This window comes from Bos indicus, chromosome 1, assembly GCF_029378745.1.
Source record: "Bos indicus isolate NIAB-ARS_2022 breed Sahiwal x Tharparkar chromosome 1, NIAB-ARS_B.indTharparkar_mat_pri_1.0, whole genome shotgun sequence".
Taxonomy (NCBI): Eukaryota; Metazoa; Chordata; class Mammalia; order Artiodactyla; family Bovidae; genus Bos; species Bos indicus.
Window position 1 is genome coordinate 126,498,696 of NC_091760.1, and position 17,125 is coordinate 126,515,820.

General features: G+C 43.5%; 1 protein-coding gene and 1 pseudogene across 1 annotated transcript in view; one reads left to right on the top strand and one right to left on the bottom strand.

Annotated features, from left to right (window-relative positions):
• Positions 1-2,787: 2,787 nt before the first annotated feature.
• Positions 2,788-7,015, bottom strand: LOC139182274 (ferritin light chain pseudogene; annotated as a pseudogene).
• PCOLCE2 (procollagen C-endopeptidase enhancer 2) overlaps positions 6,712-17,125 on the top strand; it is a 95,581-nt gene continuing 85,167 nt past the window's right edge. The window contains exons 1-2 of the mRNA XM_019966413.2: positions 6,712-7,096; positions 8,099-8,207. Coding sequence (XP_019821972.2) covers positions 7,014-7,096; positions 8,099-8,207 — 192 coding nt within the window. The 5' untranslated portion in view covers positions 6,712-7,013. The remainder of the gene's footprint in view (positions 7,097-8,098; positions 8,208-17,125) is intronic.

Sequence of the window (17,125 nt, forward strand, 5' to 3'; positions counted from 1 at the left end):
ACTAACGAGTACAATTCCCTTCCAATGTTCTGTTCTTAGGAGGAATAGTATGGCTACTAGTCATCAAAAAAAAAAAAATTTGAAGTTTTAATTTCCAAAATCCTTGGTGACAAGAACAGAGTATCTATGCACAAGAATTCAAAGATTACAGAGTGTTCCTAAATGTTGATAGTATCTAGAAAACTGAATTCAGGAAAGGCATTTCATCACTTAAGTGTTAATACCATAACTCTACACTATTATATTTTCCTAGATAAAAGAACACAGGGAGATTCCAGTGTGATAGTTTTGAAGAATGACACACGTTACGGAAACAAACATCCTGAACATTGTATTGTCACTAACTTGGGCTGCATAAAAAAAAAATTCTACACATTGCTTTCCATATACTTTTCATTTCCTTTATATATTTGGAGCACTTATAAATCTTGAGACTCGTGTGCTGCAGTTGGAGCAGTGTCGAGTTCAAGGAAGCACAGAGCACACCTGAGTTCCAGATATGGCTCATGCCCCTAAGAGAACAAATGGGAGGGATGTGAGGATAGAACCCAGCTCCCTATTATGTCCTCTCTTGGCCTCTCCTCTTCAATCTGATGCAGAGCCCTCATTGTGGTTCAGGTGCCTTTCAGGGTAATTAGAGATGATCATAGCTGAGATTAAAAGGCCACTTAAAATGTACTGAAAACAAGTTCCAAATTTTCACAGCAGATATTGAAAAACTGTTTAGAATTTTACCTTCAAAAACAAAACTAAAAAATTTTAAATTAAATTTTATATTTAACAAAATTTCATCTATATTTGCAGCTATGTGCCAATTCTCAAAATACTGAATCAAATGTGGATTTTTCAGAATAATTTTCCCTATGAAAATGCATTTGAGCAAGATACAAACGTTCTTCCCTCCACCTTTGACTTTCACAAAATCATAAAGTAGATTACTTTAGGAAAAAAAAATAGCTTAGGGAGTTTTAATTGTTCACACAGGCATCTCTAATATTTTTGGCATTAAAAATTTTTTTTTTTTCGTCAGAGACTTTTAGCTTTTTTCCTTCAGTTGTTCACTGGAGTGATTGTTCTAGGTTTTCATTTGTCAAAAAAGTCCATCATCCCTCCACTTCTTTCAACATCACTTGTTTCCATCTTGTGAGATTCTGGACCTTTTACAAGATCAGTACTGCACCATGAATTAAATGTGCAATGTATTTATGTTGCATTTTCAGATATTTGCAAGGTTGATAAACTGACCAGGTACTAACTAACAAAGATGTTGACATATTGGGCCTAGCTAGGGAGTTTCCCAGGTGGCTCAATGGTAAAGAATCCACCTGTTATGCAGGAGACACAGGAGAAGTGTGTTTGATCCCTGGTTCTGGACGATCCCCTGGAGTAGGAAATGGCAATCTGCTCCAGTATTCTTGCCTGGAAAATGCCATGGACAGAGGGGCCTGGAAGGCTACAGTCCATGGGGTCGCAAAGGGTCGGACACAACTGAGCGACTGAGTACAGACAGTTTAGTTCAGTTGCTCAGTCATGTCTGACTCTTTGCGACCCCGTGAACTGCAGCACGTCAGGCCTCCCTGTCCATCACCAACTCCTGGAGTCCACCCAAACCCATGTCCATCAAGTCGGTGATGCCACCCAACCATTTCATCCTCTGTCATCCTCTTCTTCTCCTGCCCTCAGTCTTTCCCAGCATCAGGGTCTTTTCAAATGAGTCAGCTCTTCGCATCAGGTGGCCAAAGCACTGGCGTTTCAGCTTCAACATCAGTCCTTCCAATGAACCCTCAGGACTGATCTCCTTTAGGATGGACTGGTTGGATCTCCTTGCAGTTCAAGGGACTCTCAAGAGTCTTCTCCAACACCACAGTTCAAAAGCATCAATTCTTTGGCGCTCAGCTTTCTCTATAGTCCAACTCTCACATCCATACATGACCACTGGGAAAACCATAGCCTTGACTAGGCCGACCTTCATTGGCAAAGTAATGTCTCTGCTTTTTAATATGCAATCTAGGTTGGTCATAACTTTCCTTCCAAGGAGTAAGCGTCTTTTAATTTCATGGCTGCAGTCACCATCTGCAGTGATTTTGGAGCTCAGAAAAATTAAGTCTGGCACTGTTTCCACTGTTTCCCCATCTATTTGCCACGAAGTGATGGGACCGGATGCCATGATCTTTGTTTTCTGAATGTTGAGCTTTAAGCCAAATTTTTCACTCTCCTCTTTCACTTTCATCAAGAGGCTCTTTAGTTCTTCTTCCCTTTCTGCCATAAGGGTGGTGTCATCTTCATATCTGCAGTTATTGATCTTTTTCCTGGCAATCTTGATTCCAGCTCGTGCTTCATCCAGCCCAGTGTTTCTCATGATGTACTCTGCATATAAGTTAAATAAGTAGGGTGATAATATACAGCCTTGACATACTCCTTTCCCAATTTGGAACCAGGCTGTTGTTCCACGTCCAGTTCTAACTGTTGCTTCCTGACCTGCATACAAATTTCTCAAGAGGCAGGTCAGGTGGTCTGGGATTCCCATCTCTTTCAGAATTTTCCACAGTTTATTGTGATCCACACAGTCAAAGGCTTTGGCATAGTCAATAAAGCAGAAATAGATGTGTTTCTGGAACTCTCGCTTTTTCGATGATCCAGAGGATGCTGGCCATTTGATCTCTGGTTCCTCTGCCTTTCCTAAAGCCAGCTTGAACATCTGAAAGTTCACGGTTCACGTATTGCTGAAGCCTGGCTTGGAGAATTTTTTTTTTTTTTATGCTGCAAAAAGCTTTATTGTTTCCTTTTGGTCCAAGGCTTGAGGGAGGGCTCCAGGGTGTTAAAAAGCTGCCTAGTGGCTGCAGAGAGGGGCTTCAGGCAGCCCTGATGTTAGGTGGGTTCTTCAATGGCCACTGGTCTCCAGAAGCTCCTAGTCGTGCTTGAGGATGAGCCTTTCGAAGAGATAGTCGCCCAACCCAGCCTGGAGACCAGCCAGCCTGAGGAGGTTGGTCAGGTGGTCACCCATCTTCTTGATGAGTTTCACTTCCTCATCTAGGAAGTGGTTCTCCAGGAAGTCACAGATGTGGGGGTCTCCGCGGGCAGAAGCCAGGCCATGCAGATCCAACAGGGCTTGATTCAGGTTCTTCTCTACGAGAAGGGCGGCTTCCATAGCGTCCTGGGTTTTACCCCACTCATCTTGAGATGGCTTTTGCACGTCCAGGAAGAGGGCGCGGCCGCCACGCTGTTTTTGCATTTTCAAGAGACGCTCCGCGCCCTCGCGCTTCTCCTTGGCCAATTCGCGAAAAAAGTGACCTACACCCTCCAGGGCCACATCGTCGTGGTCGAAATAGAAGCCCAGAGAGAGGTAGGCGTAGGAAGCCCGCAGTTGCATGTTAACCAGGCGGTTGACGGCGGCCTCCACCTCGGTAGAATAATTCTGACGAATCTGGGAGCTCAGATTCGGTAATAATCTGATCGGTAATAATGAGTTAAAAAATGGTGGCTGGTCCCGGTGATCGCGGACAGCTGGGTGGCTGACTCGGAGGTTGCGACTGGAAAAAAGGTTGGAGGGTGATCGGAGGCTGGAGCAAGGGGCGTCCCTGCGTCTGTTCGGTCCAAGCACTGTTGAAGCAAGAGACAGATCTGCGGGGCCGGCCCCGCACTTCTGGCTTGGAGAATTTTAAGCATTACTTCACTAGCGTGTGAGATGAGTGCAATTGTGCGGTAGTTTCAGCATTCTTTGGCATTGCCTTTCTTTGGGATTGGAATGAAAACTGATCTTTTCCAGTCCTGTGGCCACTGCTGAGCTTTCCAAATTTGCTGGCATACTGAGTGCAGCACTTTCACAGCGTCATCCTTCGGGATTTGAAATAGCTCAACTGGAATGCCATCACCTCCATTAGCTTTGTTTGTAGTGATGCTTAGGCCCTCTTGACTTCACATTCCAGGATGTCTGGCTCTAGGTGAGTGATCACACCATTGTGATTATCTGGGTCATGAAGATCTTTTTTGTACAGTTCTTCTGTGTATTCTTGCCACCTCTTCTTAATATCTTCTGCTTCTGTTAGGTCCATACCATTTCTGTCCTTTATTGAGCCCATCTGTGCATGAAATGTTCCCTTGGTGTCTCTAATTTTCTTGAAGAGATCTCTAGTCTTTCCCATTCTATTGTTTTCCTCTATTTGCACTGGTCACTGAGGAAGGCTTTCTTCTCTCTCCTTGCTATTCTTTGGAACTCTGCATTCAAATGGGTATATCTTTCCTTTTCTCCTTTGCTTTTCACTTCCCTTCTTTTCACAGCTGTTTGTAAGGCCTTCTCAGAGAGCCATTTTGCTTTTTCGCATTTCTTTTCCATGGGGATGGTCTTGATTCATGTCTCCTGTACAATGTCACGAACCTCCATCCATAGTTCATCAGGCACTGTGTCTATCGGATTTAGTCCCTTAAATCTATTTCTCACTTCCACTGTATAGTCATAAGGGATTTCATTTAGGTCATACCTGAATGGTCTAGTGGTTTTCTCCACTTTCTTCAAAATGTACACACAGGTGCTGATATTATGCAGCAAAATACATTTGAGTGTGGTCTGATTTTGTTAGTGGTTAGTCCACTGGTGAATATCCTCATACTCGTATGACTTTGAGTCTCTGTGCAATTTGGTTTATTGCAAAGGCTGGGTAATATACACTTTGAACAACAAGGATCACCTCACCTACCACTCTGCATCCACAGGGTTTGGTCCCCTCTACCTTTCCCCTTTCCTAGTGCCTGGAATTCTGTGGCTACCTACCACCATAGCAACACTGCATCTCTGAAGTCCAAAAATCGGTCTCACTGAAGGTTCTTACATGAACCTTCAGAGTCCACTTGGGTCTGTCTCAATTTTAACACATTAAACTTCTCGGGACATTAAAGGTTTATAATTTTGGTCAGAATTGTAGTTCCAAGTTAAATATTCATTTCTAACAGCAAATAATAAGGTCTTAGTAAATTTCTAAAATCATATGGTAACATTCATGTCTTTTTACATATCTCAACAATAACAGAACTATCAGTGCTGAAACTCTAACTTTTTTAGTGAGGATATAAACACAGTAATAAACACAGTCATTATATAAACACATAAATTAAGAAAAGAGTTGTTGCGTACTTATGTTGTTATCTATCCACTTAGTCATGTTTAATACTTTGTTTTTTAATTTAAAATTTTGAAAACTTAGCTTAGTCCTAAGAATGAAGTATTTTCTGGCTATGATCACTTCAAATCATTACCAGAAAGTGAGTTGAGTAATATTTTCACTCTATAATTTAAAACTCTGACTTTTCAATAAAATATCATCTAAAACACATATGCTATTGGACAGCATACTCTTGAAACATGTGCAAAATAAACAATCATTTATTTTCCTATTTGCTGTTTTAAAACAATTTTATTGGGTTGAGGGTGTAGGTTTCAGGATGTAATGTTGTTTGCCAAATTCTGTAATCCTTTTTTTCTTTTTTTAATGTCTCACAGGGTGTGGTGCCTTTAGAAAATTTTTTAAAAGTTGTAGTTCTTGGTGTATTTTTCCTTCACTTTTTCAAAAATAGTAAGAAAATCTAAACCCCACAGGGAAATTCTGGTTCCTACTATTGACTCCTGGAATCCACTTTTCTAAAAATAAGATTATTCTATGTAGCCAACTTTTGTTTATTTCCTTGCCAGGAGTATTTATGTTCTTAACACTAAAGGTTCTTAACACTGTAGGTTCATTATTAGAAATGAAGTCTTGGTAAGTACTATCTTAATGCTTATTATTATTATTCTGCTTAGAATGGTGAAAATAATGTAGGAGGAACATCTAAAAGGAGGCATGTAAATTCAGCTATATCCCTTTTGTGGGGACCTGGTCATTGAAAAACCTCAGTGAATCCATTCTGTTCTTGTTTTTCTTTTACTACTCTATGGTTATTGAGAAACACTTAGCCAAATAAATATTTAAAATTAGTCTTGACTCCATAAGACTGCAATTGTTCTTAGAAAAAACAAATTCTCTGTAAAAAGTAATTAATACTACAGAAAAAGACATTGTTGGAAAATATCTTTTTAAAAAGAGAGAGATGCCAGCAAAGAAATACTATTTTCAAAACATAACAGGGGATAGTGAGAACTGATGATCCGGATTTTGTCTTATATTTGGCACAATAATGATAATTCAGTCACAAATCGCATGGCTGAAAACTCGTTTCTAACTCCTAATCCCCCTCCCAAATAGAAACTATGTCCCTATTCTCACACACCAGTAAATACATAAAAGAATCTACTGACACTGTACGTGTGTATGTATAGACGGGTGTGTGTGTGTGTAGGTCCGTGTTTGCTTAAAGTAAGAGAACTAGGGTAGGAGTTAAAATATGATAGAATCCCTCTTTTATTTTCCCCTTTCTATCCTTGGAGCTGGGTGTTTGAAGGAGGAACCCTACGTTTTCCAGCAACCAGCAAGCGTCAATACTTTTTATTTAAAAGCAACTAGAGAAAAACACCCCCTAAAGCAAACCAAGGTCACACCACCCCCTATCATCTGTAGATCAAGGCACCGAGTCCCATTTGGGTACCACTTGGCAGGGGGTTCTCTTTCATCCTTCTCCTCACCGCCCCTGCCGGCGGGATGTGACCAGGACTGCGGGTCTCGGGGTGCCAGCGAGGAGCCGCCCGCCCGCCCCAAGAGAGGAGGAGGCTCCGGCCTGGGAGCCGCCCCCTCTCGCCGCTGGAGAACAAACGGGATATTCAGCAGTGGCCTGTGGCTGCCAGAGCAACTCCTCAGGGGACATCCAGCGGCGAAGCAGACTGCACCGTAATCGCCTCTAGAAAAGCGCCCCGGCCCCGCCTGCCGCGCACACCCAGCTACCTGGGCTGCCCCGCGGCGGCGCGTGCGAGCGAGCGGGAGAAGCCGGGGTGCGGGGCGCGCCGGGGCGGGAGCCCGGGCGGGTGCGGAGCGCGCGGTGCTCCGGTGTGCGCGCCGGGGTGGGGCGAGCCCCGAGCGTCTTCACCAGCCATGAGGGGCGCGGGCGCCTGGGCCCCGCTCTGCCTGCTGCTGGTCGCCGCCGCCCAGCACTCGCGTCCGCAGCTCTCCGAGAGGTAACGCGACCCCCAACCGCACCCCTCCCCTCCTTCCTCCATGCCCCTCGCCCGCTGCTTTACTTTACCCAGTTCGCTTTGGGGCGCCGGGGGACCCACGCGCCACCGGGACACGGGACGGCGCCCGTCGTCGGGGCTCCCTCCTGCGCCCCCAGTTTCGCCCGCTGGACGGCCCTGCAGCTGGCCAGCCACCACGTGGTAGGGGCTTAACCTGCCCTGGGTCTCCTCTGCCCGCAGCTTTATGCGGGTGCAAAGAAGCACTGGGGCCCAAATATGTGAACTTTGGTTTACTTCTGTTTTCTTCCCTGGAGACGCTTTGCCCAGAGGCTTAAGCCTACGGAAAAGCCCGAGTTGCCCGGCGCCCGGGAGCAGCTCTCGGAAAGTTAACTCTTCACCAACCTCTGAGCTGCCGGATGGCTCCAGGACCTGGGCTGGGGACTCGTCCTATGGCCAACTTTGGCATCTCCTTTTCCACCTCCATCACCATCAACATCCCTTTTCAGTGGGAGGCTCTGCCAATGCCCAACTATTTTCCAAAACAGGGAGAATTAGGCATCTCTCTTCATCTAGGAAATTAAAACTTTCCCACATTAACTAATTACTTGTCTGTCTTTAAAACCATGCACTTCACAGAGCCTAGCTCTCACCTTTTCTCTCTCACTCCCCCAAGTTACATTTTCTATTTACCATTTTCCAGTGATGTCTTATCACTTGATACGGACTTGATTGCATATGGATGGTGGATGGATGGATGGATAGATCGGTAGATTGATCTTGTTATTATAGTGTTACTATGGTGGAGATCATTGTAGCTGGACTGAATGTTTTATTAGGCTATAATTTAAATATTCTAAGAGCTAATAAGTATTTCAAATTCCCTATATGATGCAGGCACTTAATAGTCAGTATTCATTTTATCCCTATTAACAAACTACATCTTTCTGAAATTGACAGTGAATTGTTAGGCTCTGTTTCAGATTTCTTTTCCTCTTATTTTCCCAGACCTGTTTTCACATGTGGCGGCATTCTTACCGGAGAGTCTGGATTTATTGGCAGCGAAGGTTTTCCTGGAGTGTACCCTCCCAATAGCAAATGTACCTGGAAAATCACAGTAAGCAGTTTTTAAAAGATTATTCTCCAAAAATGAATACTGAAAACTGGAAGAGCTGCTGCTTTTCTCCTCTGGTGACAGAATTTGGGTTGGGGGTAAATGTCTGAAATAGTAAAATGTTGGCTTTGCCTCAACTATTTGGGAGATTTTTAATAGAACTGATGGTGTCCTGCGTTAACAATTAGAAAGGGCTCGAGATAATGCTTGGAGGGATAAATTCTTAAAGCAGATGTGTTTTCTGAAAACCCAGTTGGACTCAGCTGAATTTCATGGATTCTGAGTGAAGGCTATTTTCAAGCAAAGGCCCCTTGTAAAGACTTTTAGGAGCTATTTATTGCTTGTGCCTTTCATAAATGTCTCCCAGTGGTGGATAGAAAATCAAAGGTAGTACTCACCTCTGACTACTTTATATCCATTGGAGGGCGGTTAGGCAAAAGAAAAAGAAAAAAAAAAAAATCCTATTAATGTCTCTGACTTAAAACCACCCTAAAGGGACTTCCCTGGTGGTCTAGTGGCTAAGACTCTGAGCTTCCAATGCAGAGGGCAAGGGTTTGAGCCCTGGTGGGGGAAGTTCCACATGCTGCAACTAAAAGTTAGCGTGCTGCAGCTGAAAAGGATCCCACAACACAAGATCCTGCATGCTGCAGCTGAGACCTGGCATAGACAAATAAGTAAATACTAAAACAATTAAATGATTGTTCTCACAACTGCATTTGGGGGGAATGGATATTTTTGAAAAACCACCATTAAAGGCAATCTAAAAATAGAGAATAATAATAACTTAGTGGGGAAAAGGGCTTCCCTTGTGGCTCAGCTGGTGAAGAATCTGCCTGCAATGTGGGAAGCCAGGGTTCGATCCCGGGGTTGGGAAGATTCCCTGGAGAAGGGAACGGCTACCCACTCCAGTATTCTGGCATGAATAATTCCGTAGTTCATGGGGTCGAAAAAAGTCAGACAGTACTGAGCAACTTTTACTTTCACTTTCGGGGGGGAAATGCCTAAATATCAAACAAAAACTAACAGAACTAACAGGCTGGTTAGTAATAGCATAGATTACGTTAAGTCAAGATAAGAAGTCAGATTTAGAGACAGCTAGCTTAAAAAAGAGAAGGCGATGGCACCCCACTCCAGTACTCTTGCCTAGAAAATCCCATGGGCGGAGGAGCCTGGTAGGCTGCAGTCCATGGGGTTGCTAAGAGTCGGACACGACTGAGCGACTTCACTTTCACTTTTCACTTTCATGCATTGGAGAAGGAAATGGCAACCCATTCCAGTGTTCTTGCCTGGAGAATCCCAGGGACGGGGGAGCCTGGTGGGCTGCCGTCTATGGGGTTTCACAGAGTCAGACACGACTGAAGCGACTTAGCAGCAGCAGCTTAAAAAAAATAAGTCTGAAAAAAAAAAAAAAAGTCTGGATTTAGTCAACTAGACTAAGTCATTTTTCCAGTCAGCACAGTAGTGACTGTTATCTTCTGTATTTTTTCATTTTAGGGAAGTTGTTTAATAACTGAACACATTAGTTCACTGAAAGCTTCATTCAATGTCAGCCATGAATTATGATTTTTTTAAGTAGATACCTCTTGTTGAGCACTTACTGTGTGCCAGAAGTTAACAGGCATAATTTTACCGAATCTTTGAAATCACTGTGAGAAAGTACAATTATTCCCATATTATAGATGAGGAAACTGAGGCCCACAGCAGCGGTATAAATGTTCATGCTCAGTTGCTTCAGTTGTGTCCGACTCAATTGTAGCCCTGCCAGGCTCCTCTGTCCATGGGGATTCTCCAGCAAGAATACTGGAGTCGATTGCCATGCCCTCCTCCAGGGGTCTTCCTGACCGAGTGATGAAGCTCGGGTCTCTTGCATTGCAGGTAGATTCTTTACTGCTGAGCCACCAGGGAATCCCCTCGAAATATTGATATTAGCATAAATGTGAAATAAGGCCCTGAAACAAACATGTAACTTGCTTTTCACGTTATAGTTGTGTTTCAGTTGTAAGTAAATGGCTACGAGTTAAAAATGATCCAAGGAAATTAGGGACTGAGAGGCATCTTGTGCCTGACAAGTAGACTCCAAGGTTAGCCCAGTGTTTTGTGTGTTAGGGGCATTGTTAGTGTTGATGGGACAGAGGAGGGTGTCCAGTGAAAGTTCTCCTTGACAAACTGGAGTGCTCTCGAGAGCCCTGACTACCCCATTCTTATGTATGCGGGAGGGAAGTATTAATGGATGCTGCATATGGATACAATGCAAAGGTGAGGTAGGTGGGCTCACATTTCTTCACTCATAAGCTGTGTGATGGATTTATCTTCTTTAAACCTCAGGATTGTTGTAAAGACAACATGAGATGGTACATATAAAGCTCTTGGGCTGAGTGCCTGGGATATAATAAGTGCTCACTAAATATTAGCCAACACTGTTACCCTTTGCTGCTGGTATTGACTCATCTTTCCTTCTGACCCACAGGCAACATGGCAGATCACTGCCACCCACTTAGTATATTGGCTTAGCTGGGCTTGGCATCAGCTTAAAGCAGCTCATCTTTGATGGAACAATCAATGTTGTCATGTACTTTTAGGAAATTTTTGTACTTTGGTTCTCCTATAATCTTTTTGGGGAGATTCTATGTGAGTTAGGACTAGGTCAGCTCCCAGTTAAAGGGATCCAAAGTAACAGTAGCTCAACCAGAAGCTTGGGTTTCCCTGGTGGCTCAGTGGTAAAGAATCTGCCTGTCAATGCAGGAGATGCAGGTTCGATCCTTTGGTTGGGAAGATCCCCTGGAGAAGGGAATGGCAACCCACACCAGTATTCTTGTCTGGGAAATCCCGTGAACAGAGGAGCCTGGCGTGCTACAGTTCATGGGGTGGCAAAGAGTCGGACACAACTTAGCAACTAGAGCAACAACAAAACCAGAAACTTGGTTCTCTCTTATGTGAAGGGATCTGGAGGTAGACAATCCAGAATTGGTGTGGCTGCTTCAAATCATTAGTAACTCAGTATCCATTCAGATGTGTGCTCAAGTTCCAGCCATCAGGTAGGTGCATGGTCTAGCCAGCAAAAAGGAAGAGAAAAAGGGCACAGATGCTCCCTTTAAGGACATTGCGCAGAATTACATGCACTTTGCTGTTCACATCACATTTGCCAGTTACTAATTACATGGCCCTTACTAGCTGCAAGGAAGCCCTGAAATGAAGGCTTCTTGTCAGGAATCTGTGTGCTCCGCTAAAATCCAGAAGTCTTCTTTCGAATAAACATCTTCTATCACCTGTGGAAAGAAGGGAAAACAAGCAGACGACAGGCAGTCTCTGTGACATATTTATTTGTGGTTTGCCTAGGCTGCCCGAACTAATGTTCCAAAGTTGAGTAACAAATGCCAGCCTTTTTAGAAAAAAAATATATTTTTAGAAAGCATAGGTAATGTACAAGAAAGGACGGCACAATTTGTTTTTCTAGTGAAAAGCTTTATAGTTTTCACTCTTAGCTGGTTGATTCTATTTCAAGCAGCTGCCACTTGTATGTTTGCATGTGAATAGGACCAAGAGCTTCCAGAGGAGCCCAGCACATTCTCCTGGTTATAATTGTACCCTCAGCAGAATGTTCACAAAGGCCGTGGATGCTCTCAAGGTTATAGTTTGACGGTATCTTCTTTTCTTCATATTTCACAAGGAAAAGAACTGCATCATTGGTAAAAATCTTTACAGTTCTTTCTAATGGTCCTCTGGTGTGTCAGAGTAGCTAAAAGAAACTCCCTAGCTTCTGTGTGGGAGAAGGCGATGGCACTCCACTCCAGTACTCTTGCCTGGAAAATCCCACGGAGGGAGGAACCTGGTAGGCTGCAGTCCATGGGGTCGCTAAGAGTTGGACATGACTGAGCGACTTCACTTTTACTTTTCACTTGCATGCATTGGAGAAGAAAATGGTAACTCACTCCAGTGTTCTTGCCTGGAGAATCCCAGGGATGGGGGAGCCTGGTGGGCTGCTGTCTATGGGGTCACACAGAGTCGGACACGAATGAAACGACTTAGCAGCTTCTGGTGTCCCTGGGTTGATAATAGAAAGAGAACTGTGGTTGGGCTACAGTTGTAGAAGCTTGTGGCCCTAAGGTCTGTTATTCATTCAACAAATGTATGTTGGGTCTTGGAAACCACTGGAGTTATGGTGAACAAGCTCCTTGCCCTCATGCAGCTAGCATCCTAGTTTGGAGAGATGAGGGAATTAATGTTTAAACAAACAAGTAAATAAGAAAATATTTAAGTAAATAAGTAATGATGAATGAATTATAAAAATAAAGTGGCTACTACTTCACACCCATTAGGATGACTACTATAAAAAATAGAAAATAACAAGTGTTGGCAAAGAAGTGGAGACATTGGAACCCTTGTGCATTGCTGGTAGGAATGTAAAATTATGCAGCTGCTGTGGAAAACAATGGGACACTTTCTCAAGAAATTAAGCATAGAATTATCATATTACCCAGAGATTCCACATCAGGGTGTATACCGAAAAGAAGTGAAAGCTGGATTTGAACAGATATTTATATGTCCATGTTCTTGGCCACGTTATTCACAAGAGCCGAAAGGTGGAAGCAGCCCAGGTATCTATCTACAGATGAATGGACAAACAAAATGCGGTATACAGAGGAATATTATTCAGCTTTAACTATTAAAGAAATTCTGACACATGCTACAACATGGATAAACCTTGAAGACATTATGCTAAGTGAAATAAGCCAGTCACAAAAGGACAAATATTGTATGATTCTTTTAACATGGGGCACCAAGAGTAGTCAGAATCAGAGAAAGGAAGTAGAATGGTAGTCTTCTCAGGCGGGGGAGTAGCGGAAAGGAGTTAGTATTTAATGGATATAGAGGTTCAGTTGGGAGGGCTGAGAAGGTTCTGGAGTTGCATGTTGGTGATGGGCGCACCACAGTGTGAGTGCACTTAATGCTACTGACCTATACACTTAAAATAATGGCGGAAGCGGGTACATGTTATGTTACGTATATTTTACCAAGATAAAAAATACTTTCAAAATAAAATAAGGGAATTTCCTCGTGGCTCAGTGGTTAGGATGCTGTACTTCCATTGCCGAGGATGCAGGTTCGGTCCCTGGTCAGGGAAGTAAGATTCTGCAAGCTGCATGGCACGGTCAAAAGAAAATAATAATAATTAAAACAGAGCAGTGGAGTATTAGATAATAATTGTGTAATTCATTTACATGAAATATTCAGAAAAGGCAAGTCCGTAGAGACAGAGTATTATTGATTAGTGCTTGCCTGTGGCAGGGGACAGGTAGGTATGGGGATTAACAGTTAATAGTCATGAGGGATCTCAAGAACGTGGAAATGGTCTAAAATTGACCTATGGTGGTGGCTGTACAACTTGGGTGTTTTTACTAAAAGTGCACTTAAAATGGGTGAGTTTTATAATATGTTAATATTCCTCAGGAAATTTGTGAAACAACTAAACAGACATAATTTAGTGGTGGAATAGCAGGAGCAATGAATGAGGTGATCAGGAAAGGCCACTCTGAGGAGGTGACATTTGAACTGAGGCCTGAGTGATAAGGAGCCAGCCATGTGGAGGTCTGGGGAAGAGCATTTTAGGCAGAGGGACCAGCAAGCATCGGTACAAAGGCCCTGAGATTCAAAGAAGCTTGACTTGTCTGAAGAACAGCCAGGAGATCAGTGTGGCTGGGAACAGAATGAGCAAAGGGGTAACTAGAGAAGAAGTCAAAAAGGTGAGCAGGGCCTTGGAGGCCATGGTGAAAAGGTTGAATTTTTTGAGTAGGAAGCTACCGGAGAACCTTGCAGAGGAGTGAGATGATCTGATTTTTCTTTTTTTAAGATTTTTTTTCTTTTATGTGGACCATTTTTGAAGTCTTTATTTAATTTGTTATAATATCATTTCTGTTTTATGTTTTGGTCTTTTATCCTTCAGGCATGTGGGATCTCAGCTCCCTAACCAGGAATTGAACTCGCACACCTGAATTGGAAGGCAAAATCTTAATTAACCCCTGGACGGTCAGGGAAGTTCAGAGATGATTTGATTTGAAAAGATGATTCTGGCTGCTGTGTGGAAGATGAGTTGTAGGGAGCTAAGAGTAGAAGCCAGGAGACCAATTAGGAAGCTCTGTGGTCTCCAGGAGAGAGAAGGGGGTAGAATGGACAAGGGTAGTTACGAAGGAGATGAAGAAATATGGAGCCTTCTGCCTAAAGCAGTTGTCTTAGAGGTTCTGAATGCAGTAAGGGTGGAGTGGTACCAGCCAAGAGGCCTAATCCTCCAGGCTGTCTCTGGACCCTTCCTCGTCACCTGCTCCAGACAGGGCTGTGTTCTGGTATAGCCTCAAACAAGGCAGTCTATTAGAAGCTTTCTGAAAGCCAGTGGATCCAGTCTACCTTCCAGCTCCTGCAGTCAGTAAACTGAGGAGTTCCCACTAGTGATTCAATATCATAGAGACCCCTCAAGATGGAAGAGTCTAGAGTAGCCCTCAAACTCAAGTTCCCATAGCTAGAAATATCCCACCTCTCACCCTCATCTGCCTCCCAGTCCATTCTTCTAGACTGGAGATGTGTCCCAGTAAGGTGGTTTTCACCATCAAATCCTTGTCATCAAACTGTGTCTTATCAGTGGGGGATTGGGGAAAATCTGATGTTAATGTCTGTATACTTTGAGAAAGGTGAAGGCTAGTTAGTGGTCACAAGCAAACTTTCTAGCCATTTGTATTGGACTTTCTGATATGGAAGTTCAATTTGCAGAGTGGAAATTTAGATTTGTCCTTGAATTATAGTACTTAAAAGAATTCATTGCTATTCTGTGGACAGCTGCACTGTCTAAATGCACAATCAACATTGGCTATTTAAATTTAAACTTAATTAAATTTAAGTTGCACATTTTAAATCCAGTTCTTTGGAACTTCTCTGGTGGTCCAGTGGCTAAGACTCTGCACTCCCAGTGCAGGGGATCCAGGTTCGATACCTGGTCAGGGAACTAGGTCCCAGATGCCACAACAAAAGATCCTGCATGCCACAACTAAGACCCAGCATGGCCAAAAAAAGCTTTTAAAAAATCCAGTTCCTCAGTCATATTTCAAATGCTCAGTGACCACATGTAGATGGCAGTCACCGTATTAGACAGTATTTAATATGAATATGTCCATCATCACAAGAAGTTCTTTTGGACGGTGCTGTTGTAGATAATGTTCAAGGTTTGGTTGTGTTTTTTTTAATTGGAATGTAGTTCCTTTACAGCATTGTGTTCGTTTCTGCTGTATAGCAAGTGAATTAGCTATATCCCCACCCTCTTAGACCTCCCTTCCAACCCCCCTGCACCGACTTCCCACCCTTCTAGGTCATCACAGAGTACCGAGCTATGCTCCCGGCTCTGCACAGAAGCTTCCTGCTAGATACCTGTGTTACGCGTGGTAGTGTATACATGTCAGTGCTACTCTCAGTTTTTCCCACCGTCTCCCTCCCTTGCTGTGTCCACATGTCCATTATTTAAGTGTGCGTCTGCATTCCTGCCCTGTAGACAGGTTCATCCGTACTGTTTTTCTAGATTTCATATATATGCAGTATGACCCTCATAACTCAAAAAGACACATGTGCTCTAATGTTCACTGCAACACTATTTACAATATCCAGGACATGGAAGCAACCTAGATGTCCATTGATGAATGGATAAAGAAGATGTAGCGTGTATATTTATATACACACACACACACACACACACACACACACTGGAATATTACTCAGCCTTAAAAAGGAAAGAAATTGAGTCAGTCGTAGTGGTGTGGATAAACCTAGAGCCTGTCGTATGCAGTGAGGTTAGTATTCAGTTCAGTTCAGTCGCTCAGTCATGTCTGACTCTTTGTGACTCCATGAACCGCAGCACGCCAGGCCTCCTTGTCCATCACCAACTCCCGGAGTCCACCCAAACCCATGTCCATTGAGTCAGTGATGCTATCCAACCATCTTATTCTCTGTCATCCCCTTCTCCCCCTGCCCTCAATCTTTCCCAGCATCAGGGTCTTTTCAAATGAGTCAGCTCTTCGCATCAGGTGGCCAAAGGATTGGAGATTCAGCTTCAACATCAGTCCTTCCAATGAACCCTCAGGATTGATCTCCTTTAGGGTGGACTGGTTGGATCTCCTTGCAGTCCAAGGGACTCTCAAGAGTCTTCTCCAACACCACAGTTCTAAAGCATCAATTCTTCGGCGCTCAGCTTTCTTCACAGTCCAACTCTCACATCCATACATGACCACTGGAAAAACCATAGCCTTGACTAGACGGAACTTTGTTGACAAAGTAATGTCTCTGCTTTTGAATATGCTGTCTAGGTTTGTCGTAACTTTCCTTCCAAGGAGTAAGCGTCTTTTGATTTCATGGCTGCAATCACCATCTGCAGTGATTTTGGAGCCCAGAAAAATAAAGTCTGACACTGTTTCCACTGTTTCTGCATCTATTTGCCATGAAGTGATGGGACCGGATGCCATGATCTTCGTATTCTGAATGTTGAGCTTTAAGCCAACTTTTTCACTCTCCTCTTTCACTTTCACCAAGAGGCTCTTTACTTTCTGCCTTAAGGGTGGTGTCATCTGCATATCTGAGGTTATTGATATTTTTCCCGGCAACCTTGATTCCAGCTTGTGCTTCATCCAGCCCAGCATTTCTCATGATGTACTCTGTGTATAAGTTAAATAAGCAGGGTGACAATATACAGCCTTGACATACTCCTTTTCCTATTTGGAACAGTCTGTTGTTCCATGTCCAGTTCTAACTGTTGCTTCCTGACCTGCATACAGGTTTCTCAAGAGGCAGGTCAGGTGCTCTGGGATTCCCATCCCTTTCAGAATTTTCCACAGTTTATTGTGATCCACACAGTCAAAGGCTTTGGCATAGTCAATAAAGCAGAAATAGAT